This window comes from Rhinichthys klamathensis, unplaced genomic scaffold (genome assembly GCF_029890125.1).
Source record: "Rhinichthys klamathensis goyatoka isolate OS25496 unplaced genomic scaffold, OSU_Roscu_1.1 h1tg000147l_1, whole genome shotgun sequence".
Lineage (NCBI taxonomy): Eukaryota > Metazoa > Chordata > Actinopteri > Cypriniformes > Leuciscidae > Rhinichthys > Rhinichthys klamathensis.
Window position 1 is genome coordinate 39,525 of NW_026606682.1, and position 19,173 is coordinate 58,697.

General features: G+C 39.4%; 1 protein-coding gene across 1 annotated transcript in view; it reads right to left on the reverse strand.

The window, feature by feature from the left end:
* The window catches only part of LOC130090484 (plexin-A2-like), a gene marked incomplete at its 3' end in the record, with an annotated part of 166,725 nt that overhangs the window by 37,822 nt on the left and 109,730 nt on the right, over positions 1–19,173 (reverse strand). The window contains exon 5 of the mRNA XM_056257878.1: positions 4,550–4,650. Coding sequence (XP_056113853.1) covers positions 4,550–4,650 — 101 coding nt within the window. The remainder of the gene's footprint in view (positions 1–4,549; positions 4,651–19,173) is intronic.

The following is a 19,173-nucleotide window of genomic DNA, read 5'->3' on the forward strand; positions in this document are numbered from 1 at the left end:
GCATACAGAAAATGGACATACTGTGCACAGTATACAGTACATACAGCAGAAATAGAATGAGTAGTATGCTAGTCCAGCATATCAAGGATGGCCGTGCGTGTACATCAGAGAGAGAGAGAGAGAGAATGTTTCCCCAGCACGGATCAAACGCTGACCCCTGCTGTGAAGATCGTCTCTCTCCTGGAACGCCAGCCACAGCCATGCAAACCAGACCCAAGCCGAGAGCTCACACACACACACACACACTGCAGACACTCATCTATTGCATAATGTTAAATACGCTTACATTCTGCCCTTAAACATTGATCAGTGCTTGGATTCCCCAGCTCCCTCTTTCTCCCTATAATGAGTTAAATCCTAAAAGCGATTATGGATCCGTAGGAATGATCTCCGCTGAGCAACTGTTGGATCACTGATATTAAAACAGCCTTTGACCTCAAAGGAGTTCAGCCAATCAGATCATCTCCAGGATTAGTGTTCTCCATGGGCCAAGGAGATTAGTCCTCCTAAATCTGACTCTCGCTCCTCCTTTTTTTTTTTGGTCCCCTCCCAGTTTCAGGGTCCTGTACGCAGTCTAACTGGGCCATGAGAGACGTCTCTGGGTCTAATACCATTGCCGGAGAGACCGATACCAGACAGATGCTGTTTGCCTTCATAGTCTAAACACCAGCAGAATTAGTGATTCCTCATATGCTCAAAAACTTTCATTTTTTTCTCTTTTCAATCACATGGCGCACAGCAGCTGCTGATAATTAGAGGGACTTTGGCAAATTGCACTATTCTGAACTGAGGTATGAATACAGACCATCTCTCCTACTAGGAGCAGAATAATGCTACTCTACAAAAATAGACTTTTTTACAGTAAAAAATGAAACATTCTTGAAACAAGATTGAGCGTACAAGCAGCACAATAAACAAACAAACAACCATTCAAAAGCTTGGGGTCAGTCCAATTTTAATTTAAGGGATGGATATTTTTTCAGCAAGGATGCATTAAACTGATCAAAAGTGACCGTACAGACATTGATAATGTCACAGAATATTCTTAAAAAAAAATACTGCTCTTTTGAACTTTCTATTCATCAAAGAATCCTAAAAAAAACAAAATAAAAACGTATAAAGGTTTCCACAAAGACTATTAAGCAGCACAACTGTTTTCAACATTGATAATAATAAGAAATGCTTCTTGAGCAGTAAACGTGCATATTAGAATGATTTCTGAAGGATCACGTGACACTTAAAGGCACAATATGTAAGATTTTTTCGCCACAAGAGGGCGCAGTTTCCAACAATAACACAGGCGTAGGTTGATGACGCAGTGATGAGCTGAATGATGGGACTTGCTGTCAAGCTGATGGATCTAATAATGTTTATGGATGAGTGCAAACATTCATGTTTTTTAACATTACAGTGGTATGAAGCAGGGCGCGATTGCTAAAGAGAAAGATATCACACGCGAGTCCCGCGGATGTAAAGGAATAAGGACATTTAATTCTACCGAACCCGCAAGTGCTGGATTACTCACACAGGTCAGTTTATTATACGAATTAAACTTGTGAGGTAACGCAGCGCTGCTTCACTTGGTCTAACGTTACACTATCACACTAAACGGCATTTAAATGTGTGTTGAAAGTGATAATGTTATACTACGTGTTAGTTCGTTTGCTATAGGAAACTAGCAGTAACGTTAAGCTAGATCAACATTAGAATAACATACTGACCATATTTTAACATTTCATCATGTTGAGCTAACGTTATATAACATTGATTTGTTTATGTACATTTGCTCACCTGTCTAATAAAGCTGTCAAGTCGTGACTCGTGAAGCTCTGTCAAGTCCAAGTTAGTCGCGGACGCTAGCTCTCGGCATCTCTAAAACGCCACGCTGATATTGATCCTCATTTTAGCTCTCCTTGTTTGTCTCAAAGTCTGCTTGCCATGGTCTATGTTTGAAAGAAACAAGAACTGCGTGCCGCTAAACGTTACGCACTACGCAGTTGTCTACGTCTGTCGCCATGGTTACGTCATGGCTATGACAGTATGAGCGGAAACCGAGGATAGAGCGGATATTGCGTCATTGACAGGCGACATTTTTTTCCGGGACAGCCACTCATTTAAAATGGGAATTTCTCTGAAATAAAAAATCTTTGGAGACTTTTGGGATATTGTAAGTACACAACTGCAGGAAATATATCACAATGTGCAAGTGATTTTTGGATATTTTATAACAAAATTCTTACATATTGTACCTTTAAGAGTTATAATGCTGAAAATTCAGCTTTGCCATCACAGGATTAAATGACATTTTATATAAGATATACTCAAATATATTCAAATAGTAAACCGTTATTTTACGTTACAATAATCTGCTCTGGTGCGTCAATAAACCCCGAAGCCAATGTGTTGATCCGTAGAAACTTAAATGTCCCATCAAGATTTCTTATCTAATCTCCAAAGACCCATATAGCACCTTCAAGAATCCCCCCCCCCCCCCCCACCCACCCACCCCACACACACACACACACAAACACAAAAATGCTTCTTGATTTAAAAGGGTATCTAATGATGAACCTGCGCTGCAGATAACAATTTGAAAACCTTTATTATAAAGTATGTGCTAAGGAGGAGAAAACCAGTGCAGTGGAAGAGAGGCTAGAAGACTAATGAAAGCATGGTAGAAGGTGTCAGCAATCTCTCTCTCTCTCTCTCTCTCTCTCTCTCTCTCTCTCTCTCTCTCTCTCTCTCTCTCTCTGTCTGCCGCTCTATCAGAAACGGAAGGACGGACTCCATAGGGGCCGTGAGGAGTGAGAAATGAACAAATATGTGTGTGGAGCTGGAATTATAGCGAGCAGGAGAGAGAGATGTTAATTTCATTAAGAGAACACTGACTGTGAAAAAGCACTCGCTGTAGGGGAATATTAGCAGAGAGAGGAGAGAGAAAACGAGAGAATCTGAAATATACCATGGTACTGAATGATTAACATGCCGATACACCAAATTTGTTTCTCAAAAAAATAAAAAAAATAAAAAAGCAATAAAAATATCCTATTTAATATTTATTTATAATTTAATATTTATTTATAATTTAATATATATATATAAAGTATAAATAAATATACAATACTATATTTAAATATAGTACTATTTTTATAATATTTATTTTAAAATATGTAAAAAAATAATATGCTACAAAAAATAAAAATAATTAATATTTTAAAATAAATATTAAATAATTTAAGCATTAACTTAAAAATGCTTAAAAAATAATATCGAATATTTTAAAGGGGTCATGACATGGGATATTTTAAAGGTTGATGACAATTAAATTTGCAAATGTTTTGACATATAAGAGGTCTTTGTGACGTCACACGGGCAAATGCATTTGGATATGCCTGCCTCCAGAGCAAGACATCGACGAATAGTTTTACATCATCGCCCACCAGATGTGAGGCAAAAGCAAACAGAACTCATTATAATCACTGACGCTGTCTACACTGGATACAGTACATAGATGTTTGATTCTGTCGATAACCGGACAAATAGAAGACTGAAAAGAACGTTCGCTTTGGTGCGTCCCGTTTAAACAGCTCATTTGCTAATTTCTCTAGAGACTTCAGAAGGATACGAGCATCAGGAACAAGTGGATTGTTTATTTTTAAAGGAGTCATTGATCGAGTGGGCATTGATACTGTCTCCTTAAAGGAGGCCTTAAAGGAGCCGCCCCTTAAAAACGGATAATTTCAGACAGAGTTTTTTTTTTTTTTTCACATTTATAATTGTTTTTTAAGCAAAAAACGGAATTTACAATAAGTGAACCTCAAAGAACATATGAAAATAATTTAAAAATCCAGGTCATGACACCTTTAAAACGAGTTAATTTCAAATAATGCCAAGGTACAGTAGTAGCATGATACTTTCAGTAGTTTTTGCAGGTGAATTAATAAATACATAAGCTTGTCTGCACAACACAGCACGGTATGTTTGAGATTCGAATGGTGTCTGTATGACATGAGCTTTAATACAGCAGAAAGCCCCAGAGGACTGATGGAGGAATGTAATCCTGCCGTGCTGACGGCACGCTGCGCCGAAAAAAAATACAGCCCCATGCTGAACGAAGAGGCACAAATACCGCTCGCTTCGCCAATTATTTGTCCCTGTCCTGTCGGGAGTCATGTAAATTACTTTAAGTGCACTTTCCCAAGGGAGGTACGCCCGCCATTACAGTAATGATGGCAGCGTAGGGTTTACACAACAGCACAAAACCACTAAAAAATGACAAACTCTGTGCTGTTCTAGCAACATTCAATACAATATTTTAAAGCACAAAAGCATCTGAGGATTCTGCATTGAGAGATATACACATCTGGATGCAGTTGCACTAGTCCACCACCAGAGGGCAAACAACCTCTGTGCCATATGAGAATGATCCCTGTGATCTTTCCTAGACTTTTCAGAATATATTTCAAGAGTTATGGAGATTTTAGTCTTCAAATACACAAAACGCATCGCTTTACCACGAACTGTGTGTAAATATAAAGAGGGAACTTACATGTTATGCAGCACACACCAGCCACAGTGAGGATCTCCTGAGCTCAAACACTCTCCGCATGTGCCGTACTGCTCACACGACTCGATCGGCACCCGTGTGACCTAAACAACAAAGAAAATAAGGTTTTGAAAGAAAGAACAAACGGAGGACATTCATTCAATACAAGCTCTATCAGTCCATCCGATGGATATATGATATTGAGGTAACATTTGAAGTCATCAATTCTCGACCCATTTTATTTTGAGACTATGATGGACATGGAAGAGGAGGGAAACGCGAGGCAGGAAAGAGAAGAATCCAGATTAATCATCACCACATTTACTCCCAGAGGAACGTTTGGTTGCTCAGATATTGCTCTTGTATTAACATCTCTCAGATGTTTCTTCTATAAGTCTTTAGGAGCAATAAAAAATAGGCAAGTTAAATTATGTTACCCAGATAATATAGTTCTGGAAGAAAATGAGAAATATTTCAGAGACATTTAACGAGATTAACAATGTTTGAATGCAAATTTTGCAATCATGGCAAATGTGAGAACATTTTAACCACAAGGTCTATTTCTTCTAAGAAGCAGAAGACTTAAAATTAAGATATTAGTTCAGTACTGCCTCAGGGTTTCTATTTCATCTCCATTTCATCTCCCTGCGAGATGAAAGTGAGATCGCATTTGTGATGTCTATGAAAACCAAATGGCCAGTTTTCATGTTGGTGACAGTTGTGTATGTGGACAAGAACGTCTGGATGTTAACGTATACATGTGTTTCCTTTGAAATGCACAAGTCAAAGACAAACACGATTGCGTTCGTTGGTAAAACCTGTACTGTGTGTGTGTGTGTGTGTGTGTGTGTGTGCTAACAGAAACGGAGAGAACAGAGGAAACAGGACACAAACAGCTGTGCTACTGCCACTAAGAGGAATACCATCGACACACTGCTCTTCTGTGTCGCCCAGTGCATCTGTTCAACTAGGTATATGAACATGAACACACACACAAATGAGTTTTTTATATCTTTACGTAGACTTTACAAAGACGTAATGGTTTTTATACTGTACAAAATTCTAACCCCTTACACTAACCCTAGCCCTGAACCTACCCATCACAGAAAACCTTTTTCAAAAATCATCACTTGGTATGATTTATAAGCAGTTTTCATTGAAATTGTGTCCAAATTTTCACATTTTACTATCTTTGTGGGGGCATTTGGCCTCTCAATGTAGGTTAAACAAGAACACACACACCTGCTCAAACATACAGGAGGAAATGTGTACTTTAAGATATACATAATACATAATGTTCAGTGTAACATTGTGTAAACTGCTTATAATTGATACATTTCATAACATAAATCTAAATTAGGATATTTATAGACTTCTGTCTTTAAATAGAACCAATTATAAATACTATAGACTAACTCATACCCATACTGTTATGGGTGTGTGCAGTCAGGAAGCGTACAGAAGATGAAGATTCAGACACAAAGTTTACTTAATATAATCCAACAACAGGTAGTGATCCAAACAGGCAAGGGCAAATATACACACATGTAGGCATAACGGTGACGGGACAGGGAACTCAGGTTACATACTAAACAAGGAGATAAACTAGACACAGCTGAACCCAACTAACTAATGACAGTAACCATAGAAACGAGTGGCGGGAAATCTGAACTGAATGGTGACATACCAAAATGCTAACCCTGCACTTGCACAATAATAATAATATACTACTACTATGACAAAAAAAAAAAAAAATTAAAACAACACATTTTTTAAAATGTTGTTTAAAATAATAATAATATATAAAATAAAACATTAAAATATAAAAACATTCTTTGAAACATTAAATAAATACTTAGTTCAATTATAAATTGTTTTCACAAATGAAGACACACATACTGTATACACAAATAAAAGTGATCGTGTCGAGTTTGCCTCCAGAGTGAGTCTCAACTCAGAGACCATTAAAAAACAAATGTTTCATTTCTCAAAACCCAACAAGCAGCGTGTCTCTGGCAAACATTTGCTCTCTCTCACACACACACCTAGACAATCAAACACACCCGTAATACCTCAGAGATGAGTGCTAACCAGATACACACTCACACATGCCCACTACAACAGACTCAAGCTTTGCTTTGCTTTGCCTGCTGACCCACAATGCCCCTCTCCACTGCACTCACACAGCCTTCTGCTGCCCACTTGGCATGCTGGGATAGCGTCGCTGTGATGACCGGGCCACAGCTCTGTGATTTGTGCCTGTGCCTGTAATATCTCTTTTATCTATTGATGTATTTTCAGGGATTTGCTTTCATTGCCAGCGCTGGAGTCTGTGATGTCCTCCCTTGTCACTGAGGGGATTTTTTTAGGGTGCACCTGCATCCTATTAACACACACAAACAGTGTGAAATCATTGAGGATTTTGGGACGAATAGCATTTTTTCTTTCCATTTTGCTTAGCAGCATATCTGACTGAAAAGAATGGATGGTTTTGTGTGGTCAGGTGTGGTGCAGAGGAAGGACCAAACCAAAGCCTCAACTTCATACATTATTTCTAAACCAAAACAAAATTTGTTTGACGAATAAGACTGTGCCGGTTGCTGTTCAGAATTTGGGCACAGCATCAAGCTTTTCGACGGTTAGTCCTTGTGTTTTCTTTATTCTGACATTCGTGATGGGGTCAAAGGGTAGGATGAAGTGAGAGACAGTTTTAAGATGGATGAGTGGGCACACAGTGTGTGTTTAGTTAGAGGGGTGGAGAAACATGCAGGGTTCCCGCTGTGTGTGTGTGCGCGCTGTATGGCCGTGGTTAAATGTCATTAATGTGTGAGCGGCGGGGTCTGAAGGGGGTGGCCATCCACCTGTCCCTGCGACACACAGCTCCACAACAAAGACACTCATTCAACCTCCCGCTACCAGCATTGTTTCCACCGACACATGGCTGTGATCACACACATGCACAGTTGTGTTTATACATACGGTGTGACTTCGTGGCAAAAACCGAGAAGTGTCCCACAAGGATCCGTCCTGTTCCCTTTTTCATTTTCACCCAGCTCCCCCTCCCTCATTTCTCTTTATTTTTCACTCACTCGTTGCCCCAGGACAAACAGGTGGTCAAAAGTAATGAGTCCAGCACATCAGCGCTGCCGCCCAGCCTGACGACAAACAAGCCCACCAGGGGCTCCGCTCACAAAGCAACAACGGCCATACGACGCTGGTTCAACATGGGCAATAAGTCTCAATGTTACACAACACTGACTTAGAGCCAGACCAACAATCCAACAACCTTAGACTCAAAGAGACCAGATGATGCTGTCTTATGTCCAATGGTCACCAAATGCCTTTTCTGGAGTAACACTGAGATAGAAAAAGTGTTTGTATTGTATGAATAAATATGTAAGAAGTACAAACCCAGGCTCCACAATGCGATAGTGTTTTGAATAGCTGCCAGGGCATTACTACACAGTTGCCAAGGTGCTCTGAGTGGTTGCTAGGGCATTTGGGGTATTTTTAAGTATTTAAAAGAGCCCACCACCAAGTCTCTGATATTCTGCCCCCTGGATATGGCTTAGGTTCCTCCTTCAATGTAAGTCTATGGGTTTATTTTCACCAGTTTTATTAGTAGTCAGACAAAAATCTAAGTCTAAAAATAAAAAAATAAAAAAAAACACAGTAATATTGTGAAATAAAATATGATTAGAATTTAAAATAATGGTTTTCTATTTGAATATATTTTAGATCATTCTGATATGCTATTTTTTATCATCAATATTGGAAACAGTTGTGCAGTATTTTTTTTTAATAACCTGTGATACTTTTTGTCAGGATTCATTGATGAATAACAAATTAAAAAGAACAGCATTTATATAAAATAGAAATGTTTTTTCCCCTGTATTTTCAATCAAATAAATGCAGCAATGGTGAGCATAAGAAACTTCTTTCAAAAACATAAAAAAATAGTAATGTTTCCAAACTTTTGACCGGTACTGAGTATATATATACACTCACCGGCCACTTTATTAGGTACCCCATGCTAGTAACGGGTTGGACCCCCTTTTGCCTTCAGAACTGCCTCAATTCTTCGTGGCATGGATTCAACAAGGTGCTGGAAGCATTCCTCAGGGAGTTTGGTCCATATTGACATGATGGCATCACACAGTTGCCGCAGATTTGTCGGCTGCACATCCATGATGCGAATCTCCCGTTCCACCACATCCCAAAGATGCTCTATTGGGTTGAGATCTGGTGACTGTGGAGGCCATTTTAGTACAGTGAACTCATTGTCATGTTCAAGAAACCAATTTGAAATGATTAGAGCTTTGTGACATGGTGGAAGTAGCCATCAGAGGATGGGTACATGGTGGCCATAAAGGGATGGACATGGTCAGAAACAATGCTCAGGTAGGCTGTGGCATTTAAACGATGCCCAATTGGCACTAAGGGGCCTAAAGTGTGCCAGGAAAACATCCCCCACACCATTACACCACCACCACCAGCCTGCACAGTGGTAACAAGGCATGATGGTTCCATGTTCTCATTCTGTTTACGCCAAATTCTGACTCTAACATCTGAATGTCTCAACAGAAATCGAGACTCATCAGACCAGGCAACATTTTTCCAGTCTTCAACTGTTCAATTTTGGTGAGCTCTTGCAAATTGTAGCCTCTTTTTCCTATTTGTAGTGGAGATGAGTGGTACCCGGTGGAGTCTTCTGCTGTTGTAGCCCATCCGCCTCAAGGTTGTGCGTGTTGTGGCTTCACAAATGCTTTGCTGCATACCTCGGTTGTAACGAGTGGTTATTTCAGTCACTGTTGCCCTTCTATCAGCTCGAACCAGTCTGGCCATTCTCCTCTGACCTCTGGCATCAACAAGGCATTTCCGCCCACAGAACTGCCGCTCACTGGATGTTTTTTCTTTTTCGGACCATTCTCTGTAAACCCTAGAGATGGTTGTGCGTGAAAATCCCAGTAGATTAGCAGTTTCTGAAATACTCAGACCAGCCCTTCTGGCACCAACAATCATGCCACGTTCAAAGTCACTCAAATCAACTTTCTTCCCCATACTGATGCTCGGTTTGAACTGCAGGAGATTGTCTTGACCATGTCTACATGCCTAAATGCACTGAGTTGCCGCCATGTGATTGGCTGCTTAGAAATTAAGTGTTAACGAGCAGTTGGACAGGTGTACCTAATAAAGTGGCCGGTGAGTGTATATATGTGTGTGTGTGTGTGTGTGTGTGTGTGTGTGTTATATAGGCTATATGCAGTTTTAACCTGTTGTACCACTTTTAAACCCATACCCTAGAAATGGCATATCCAAACTAAAATAGATACAATTCATGAAGCCTCTGGAAAAATTATTATATAGGCTTACATGTGTAGTAAACTTTTTAAGAAAATAATTCATGAAACATTTTTTGCACAATTTAACGTATTATTTTTGTCTATAGCACAAACAGACAAGAATGACAAGAGTCCCAGCCCCAAATTAAAAATGTAATCAAAACAACATTGGACCATTGAATTTCATATAGACCAACATTCTTTTGTGTTCCACAGAAAAAAGAACATGTTTAGAACAACATGAGTAAATTATGACAGGATTTTAATTTTCTGAGTGAACTATCCCTGTAACCCTAGTATGAACAATAGTACTAGTGATGCCAGCCACGTAAGGAAGATCTGCAGCAGTGTCAAATGCTGACGGAGGGATCAGAGATGGGACAGCTGAACTGCAGGGTGACACAGCTGTCGCAGGTGCGCGTCCTCGTCTGCACACTTGGCAGGACCATGTCAAAGGAGAAGATGGAGACAGCGAGACTTTCAGACAGAAAGAGTGAGAGGGATAAAGGTGTTATGGGGGTTGCGGGCAGGCAACTGGAGCAGCTGTTGACCAGCACATGCTTTAGTCAGTCAACACAGTGGGACGCACAATGAAGCCTGTTCTCCCACTGAGAGGAGCTTGTGATTGTGTGTGTGTGAGTTTGAATGTTTTCTCATTAAAACTTGAGTTTAACCACAGAACATAAAAACGTGATTTTCATTTGGATAGATTTTCACTTTGATTAGTTTGCAAAAGAACAAAATATAAAGTATTAAGCAAGATCATACGTTACAGTGAATTTACCACAGTGAAGGGATGTTGGTAGGCATGATGCAAGCAGTGGCAACAGCAAAATGATAAAAGGCAGCAATGTTAAAAAAAAAAATGATTACATTTATTAATATTAATAACTATTTTACTGTGGTGGCTGTTTACAGCTATCAAGCAACATAAAGATCATTGTATTAAAGGTATTTATCGACATCAACTATTCAAATTTGCCTTTTCTTTCTCTGATTATTTTTTGGATGACTAAAAGGTGTGCAAGTTGACCTCTGACATCTGGTGGTGTTCAATTTATGCTTCAGTTTCTGGGTGTTTACTTGCAATTGACCTGTTGGCAAAATGCCTCAATGTAAATATTTGCAATATTTTGTACATGGTTTCTGCATAGAAATATTTGCCCAGCGGTCACTAATGCTGCCATATATTATCTTATATATATATATATATATATATATATATATATATATATATATATATATATATATATATATAAACTTAAAATGGCTAAATATTATGAAAATAATTATATATATGGGAAAATATGATGAGTTTATACAGTATTTAACAACTGATGTTTGTATCTCCACGTATATTGGCTATTTTACTTCCAAAGTGGCACATGCTATCCAAAAAATGATGCCAAATGATGAGAACATTCTAAAAAATTTAAAAAAACTTTCAAAGAAGTGGTCTCACAACCTTAAAACAAAATCCTCGAAAAAAACATTAGAATGCACCACAAACGCCATTAATCTCCACTTGCACTTGTGAACTTAAAGTATTAATAACAGCCAATTGGCTTAAAAGACAACTGTAGTTAGATTAGTGAGGAATTCTGGGTTCAGCCCAAACTCATGGTAGGACAGGGTGCGCGCCAACTCCTAATTTCCTCTTGAGCTCGGTAATTCTTCCACAGCTTAAAATGCTTCCAGGATGCTATCTGCTAATCTCTATCTGGCTTCAATACGATATTTTCCACTCGCTCTGAAGCTGGCCAAGAATCGCCTGGAGACAAGACATTTAGAAGAAAAGAAGACAGTTGGCACCGAATTCTTGTCTTATTCAAAAACAACAGTCTTCCAAGTCAAGCTTGTAACCTCTAAAGAACCTCAGCTGCTGTAATCCAGACCCCAGACGTTATAATTACAACCCAACGGCTGATCTTAGACCTGTGCTTGGGACAGTATGGGCTATTAGTTCATTAGTTCTCTTTTCCATAGTCCTCAGAACATCCTCGCTGTCACATGCACCTGTCTGACGAATGGAGAGAGTGATATAGAATGAAAGAGATGAACGGTCTGAGGTTAATGATTAAGAGTAGAAACATGGAGAGAAGAATGGAGAGAGGGGTTAGAATGAGACTGAAAGTATATGAGGGTAAACTGAGGGTAAAGGAAATCCTGTTCTTGTTTAGCCAGACTTGATTATCAGCATACTGAACAGTCTGATCAACATTACAGCTTGTTCTGGCCAAGAACTGCTGATTGGCAGGAATAAAACTGCCTGAACAATGCATTGACCTTTTTTTTTTTTTTTTTTTTTTGCATGATGTTATAAGTTCCAATGGATTTTGGATTAAAGACAGATCAAAAATGTCTTGGAACTTATGTACAAAAGAGAGAGTGTTTATTGTTGTCGGGACACGTCTGAAAAGATTCATCTAATGGAAATATATAGGATATCTTTTTTTGTACTTTATCTTTTACTGTATTTTTATTTAGCCTAGGTGAGCATATGATAACATAAAAATATTACCAACCCCAAACTTTTAAACTGTAGTGTAAACATCTAATGACTAGGCAAGGCATGAAATGAAACTCTTGAATATCTCTCAATACAAAAGCCTCATTCCTGCAGCCTTGGAACTAAATATGATTTAATCAAAATAATCACAGACTGATTAAAACCTACACATGCACACTGACTCCTTTTTTTTGTATGAAAGCTCATAATTGTGTGTGCAGTACAGAACAGAAGGTCCGAGAAGGGTGGGCTTTCCATCTGAGCTGAAACTAAAGAAATCCAGAAGCCTCTCATGTACAAATACTGTATCCAGATGTTCACGTACAAACACATGCACACTCAAAAGGTTCATGAAATCCACATCGCGGTTGCCATAGAGACCAGTCCAGGCATTGACCCCCTACCCCTTTCCTGGAGTGGGCCGTAAACAGCTGGTACCTCTGGGACACGCTGCCACACACACACACACACATTCATTTTTAATGTGAGATACTGAGCACTGCACCCACAGCAATGAGATCCATCGATCATGTCCCCTCTGACACACACACACACACACACACACACAGTGCAATAATCTCACTGACACATAAATCCATCGGCGCTCATGGAAAATCAGAGAAAAACAGCATGTTCATGTGTGTATGTGTGATTCATTATCCGCCTACACGCATAAATCATACATATTCCTTAAATACACACAGGGAAATTAACATAAACACTTCCATAATTAATTAAAGACCATGAAAAGCTTCAACAACGTTTTATTTTTATATTGACATATTTACTTTTGAAACAGGATATTTGAGCGAGACATATTATATCTGATTTGACAAAATTCTGTGGAGCAGGATAACATCATCAATGTTTTTGCTCTGTATTATTAGAGGACTTGTTGGAATGTGTAAATGTTTATTTTAAAAATACAATTCTGCAGGCAGAACAATTTTTTAAATAAATGAAGACTTTATACAGATGCATTAAATTGATCAAAAGTGAGACAATCAAAATGTTACAAAAGATTTCTATTGCAAATAAATGCTGTTCTTTTGAACTTTCTATTCATCAAAGATTCCCGGAAAACAAATTCTGCAAAAATACTAATAATAATAGTAATAGTAATAATAGTAACATTGTTTTCAACATTGATAATAAATGTTTCTTGAGCAGCAACTGTATTTTGGATCATAAGAGACTTTTCAAAAACATAAAAAGTCTTACGCTAAAAGAGAATTATATTCATTTTATCAACGTTTAGTGGTGCACTACTAGCATATAGCAAGTTTCAAAGCTAACCAACATGTAATAAAAGCTATTAACTTAAATTTTGATTTCTTCATGGGGTCTTTTTACATTTAGACACTCAATTTACACAAAGTCAAGTCAAACACACACCTCAGTCTTAAGCACAAATTCTCTGGTGATAAATTCATGCATGGCTAAGCTGAGGGCAACAATTGACTGACTCTTATCCGTCCTGCTCAATGTCTCTGTGGAGTCGAGCGGCCAACAAACTCTCAGACGTGAGACTAATCTGACCCCTCTAATCCCAGCAGATACCAACCAACACACACATCTGCACAGATAAACACACTAATCAATGAAGAAAGATGCTATTTGCAGCCACATTGAGTACACGGGGGCTAACAGGGTCATGCTAACCAGCCAAACCTGCCAAACACACAATTCGTCCCAACGGCAGTCGCTTTCAGAAAGCCATATTATATATTCAGCAAACCCACTCGAACTGCAGCGCAATAAAACATTCACACGTGTGAAGTGTAAGTTACTACACACACACACACACATGTACAATTGCTTTGTTTGCACAACTCTTCCAGCCCTTTTCACTGACATCTCACTAACACTCACGAACGCATGTGTGTGTGTGTGTGTGTGTGTGTGTGGGTTGAAAACTCAATCAAAGCATTCTTGTTTGCGCGAAGAGGCCTCTCAGCAAGACTCCAACGTTCTGTAGGAGAAATGGCATGATAGAGTGAGCGAGCGAGAGAGAGTAGATAAGTTCATCAAAGTACATGAAGACAATGGCTAAAGCAAGCATCACTATTATCACTGCTCATATTTAGTGTTGATGAATGAGAATGATACTGTACCTTAACTTGTAAGGTTTATCAAAGAGATGTATAGCCTACTATTACTTTTCTAAGTGATTGGACTTACAATTTTAACCCGGCACACAATAAAACTGACAAAGAATTTTGAGAAAAGATTTGAGAACTGAACCCATAATGTTCACATTGCTAGCAGTATACTCTACTAGCTAAGCTAATATACCAGATAACTTTGTTAATAGAGGGATCTAAGTCAAATCTAGGTACCAGAGCTTTCCTAAATCGAGTGCCATAGCGCCCACACAGTTTTTCAGCAATCTTGGTTTCAGAAGTATTTTTTTCGCATATGGATTTTAAAGTCTTTAATTGTTAGAAGCCATGTACTAAACCAACCAGCAACAAGGTAAATCACAACATTAGAGTTAATTGAAAATCATACAAAAAGACAGGTACAAGACTGTGTACTTGATGGTAAATAATTACAATACCATGAAGCACTGCAAGTGACAATCTAATTAAAAACAATGGATAAATATAAAGCTAATGATTTTTAAAGATAAATATATTTATATTTTAGGCACTCATCGAGAACTGATTTTTTTGGCGTGATTTGCTTGACGCAATTCTAATGATTAGTGGAGATTTTTTTGCATAATTATGGGTTATGTAGTTTCTGTTGAACATGATTATTTAAAAAAAAAAAAAAGGTGAAAATAATGCGGGCTGATTGCTTCAACAATATTATATAACATCAATTATCAACCTCACAGTGGGTCTGTCTTTAAAGGTTTAGAAGTTATCGTTTAAAATCAAGCCTCCCATGGAGACAATGAATGGGATTTTTACTTTTAGAACCTGACTGTTGCACTCTATAGTGCTCTACCACCTAGCAATCACTCATAATACCCTTAGCAACATGCTAAGAATCCTTCAGATTAGCATAGCAATGCGCTAACAAGCAGCCAAAGCAATCTAGCATCATGGCTGCGAGTTCTGCGTGGACAGGCACTAACATTTTCATCAGAAAATGTAAGAAACATATTTTACGGTTAAAATATAGACACAGCAGAATAGCACAACTGATTAGGAACTATATTAAAGGCAAAAGCGCAGCATGTGCGCTCATGGGGTGACCTTTGAAATCCCTCTCCACTCAGAACTTAAATGTCATATGGACTTTTTACTGTCCGACAGAATAATACACATAAATCAAAATGAGATAACCTCCCAGCTAGCTAGCTAACAATATTACACAGAAACAGTATTAGTATTAGCTTAGCTTTAGACTATTTCCGGAACACAGCGGATTTCAAAAAGCATTAGAGAGTTGTTAGCCAAAAATCAATGGTTATTTCTGAGTGATACATCCTGTCTGATTGTGTTTTAGATGAAATGTGAAGGCTCTTAACCTCCGTGTTTGAACAGAGCTTTGAGCCTCCTCAGCGAACCGTTTCTTTCCCATCAGAGCTATTTGTGTAACGGATTTGGCCTGAAAGTGTAGATTTAGCTCGACTGAAGCATCTCGACGCTTCAGCACCAGAGGGGCTATGCAAGTCTGCTATAAAAAGCTTCTGCAAGCCTCTACCATGTTAAATCTCATTCAGCGTACAGACACAACTTCTCTGAGGGACGTGTTCCTACTGTGAATGCACATCGGAAAGCTGACACACGGGTCTCACAGTGGAGCAACGTCACAGAGCTCATGCTCAGTTGCTCAGTAAAACCCCCCAAAATATGATTTAGACAGCTTTACAACTCAGGTAACACACTTTTTAACTAAATAACCATGATTAAAATGCTAAAGGTTTAGCTGGTTAGCATTTAGCTTACTTCAGTCCCAACTTGCAATTTACACAAAACAATTTATAAGGGATAGTTCATCCAAAAATTAACATTCTGTCATCATTTATCCACCCTTATGTTGTTGAAAACCTGTATAACTTCTGTCACAAATACAAAAATATTTTTTTTTGAGTTTTTGAAAAAAGTTTTTTTTCAGAGTTTTGTTTACGCAGTGAAAGTCAATGGGGTCAAAAACAACACTTTCATTTTATGAAAAAACTTTTCAAACAACATCTTTTCATCCCACAGAAGAAAGTCACAGGTTTCTACAACATAAGAATGAGTAAATGATGACATAATTTCATTTTGGGTTGAATTATCCCATTTGATGCATTTCATATTTTGCTAACAGCAGTTGTAAAAATTCAGATAGCACACGAAAAAATGAACGCACTTTCAGTGAACTGGGGTAGAGTTTACGGGAAATGCATGCGGGCTGTAAAAGGGTTAGCGGGACAGACAGCGAGAGAGACAAAGGAGGAGTGGAGTAATAGAGAGGTAGACTGGACCTGAGATACGGAGCTGGAAACTGCAGCCAGTCGATATAGAGGGAGTGCATCAATAATGTATGACTGAAATCCTCTCACCGGGGCCGGTGAGGAGAGGGGCCGCATGTGTGTGTGTGTTTGCCACATTATTCCACCATGACTCGCACAGATGTACAAAATCTCTGTCAGAGCTGACAAAATAGTGATCCACACCGCCTCACCTGACAACAGTAGTATCCGCATACTGTGACACTAATGAGAGGAAGGTGCACAGGCGGCCTACGTTTGCCTCTTCGTGGAGCGCAGCGCCCGGGCGCAGCTGTCGGGAGGGCCTGGAGCCCCCTCTGGGAGACGCCGGTAAAGCCCTGTAACCTGTCTGTCCGTCAGCCTGTCAATTAGCCCCAGACACCCCCTCTACAATGTGCCAGGCAGGAACAGGTCTTGAACTTTCTCTAGGTAGGGGGCATTAGCTCATGGTCCTGGTCAAAACCCAACTGTCAGATAAGCTAACTGATGAGACCTACAAATGTCATTACCCTCCTCCATCTGTAACACCACATTCAGACACAGAACAATACTTTAGGAATCAAACACGTTATCTAATATAGCCACCAGTAATTTCGTTGATGCGATTCCCATTGATTGTGTAGAACAAAGATGGAGAGGTTTTAATAAAACACAACAGTGGCTAGTATTAAATCCAGATCTCAGAGCACCAGTACGGTGGTCTCTAAACTGATCATTCAGTTCGAACTGACAGCAGGCAGAAGCTGAGCTACTGTCTGAGGAGTGAATAATTCAGCTGTCAAAGCTCAGAGCAACAGGCTGAGGGTCGTCTCCCTCACACACACACACACACACACACACACACACACACACACACACACACACACACACACACACACACGTTCAAGCAGTGGTGTATAGCAGCAGGGGAGATGATAGGGGCCTTATTGATTTCAAGAAAGCAGCCAGACAGTGGGTCGCTCTGACCCGGGGCTGCATAATAATCCAGGTTTGATTATGTGAAATTAGAGAGTGTCACAGTGTGACTGCATGAGGGCTTCTTTTGTTAGCCGAAGACAAAAGACATCAAAATTCCACACTTGATTTCAGCACAAACTGTGTATTGTGGTTTATACCCCTTTCCATGGCCCCCCCCCCCCCCGCATTTGTGGAAATCTCTAGCGTGTGTGTTTGTGTGTTGCATGCGTGTGTATATACAGATGGCGGGTTTGGATGCACCCCACTGCTCTCTTGGCTGCTCTGCAGGCGTATGCTCAGCGTGATCGGCTGGCCAGGTTTGGGGAGAAGGGGGGAAACACCATGATGGCTCAGGTGGCCCAGTCTGGTACCAGTCATATCATAAACAAGATTCTTCCATTCGGCCGCGAGCCCACTGCGGACCTGTGAAAAACCAATTTTGCAGACGCAACTGATGCCCCATCCTCCAATTCACTCAACAGATCATGAGGCGGTTGTATGATAGAGACATGTCCCAATTTCTTTCCCTCCTCCAGGACAGCCAAGGAGGGGGTAGATGAGCTCTAGCAAAGGAACCCTAAAACACCACCGCAAGAAATAATGGGCCCTCACTTTGTAGAAAAACGTGAAAGAAAACACATGCGGTTCAATTCGGCTCATTTAATCCAGCCGCTCTGACAGTACCCTTCTGCGACGATGTCGAAGAGAAAGTCACGAAAATATTCCGGTAATGAGCCGTGGCTGTCTTTGGGTCTCATTTTGTACATCCAGCCAGCACAGTGAGAGGCAAATGTGGCTCGTTTTTATTTGACTGGATGGATCTGCACCAATCACCGTAAGCTTCTGGCTTATAGCAAATACAAAACGTATTTCTTTACCTTATGGTTTTAGAACACGGTTTCCTTGTATTAGTTGCCTGCCATTTGCTGTGCCTGTTCCATCAAAACAAACTTTAGAGACAAATTTCATTCAATTGTTTTGGGGCCCATCAAAAATGCCACTGAATATTCAAGATTTGGGGGAACTAAATGTAAAAGTTATGAAAAATGTTAATTAAAAAGCCCCAAATCACTTCATCCTTACTTAATCCCTATTTTTCGTACTTTTCTCCAAAAAATAATTAAATCACAAAAAAATAAGTACATTTTATGAAGTAAAATAGTGCAAGATGTTAAGGTCCAGATTTACTAACAGCTTCCAGCAGCGCAAATGCGTGTACACAGTTATTTTTCCGGCTGACCTTATTGCATATTTATTTGTAGGAGTTTCCATTTTAGACGCAAAATGTATGGGTATTTGCGCCATTATTTAATGCCCCAAAAAAGCATGTCTTAAACCTGACTCTACTTTGCGTTGCTTTTGGTAGATTGCGTTGATCATTATGGAAATG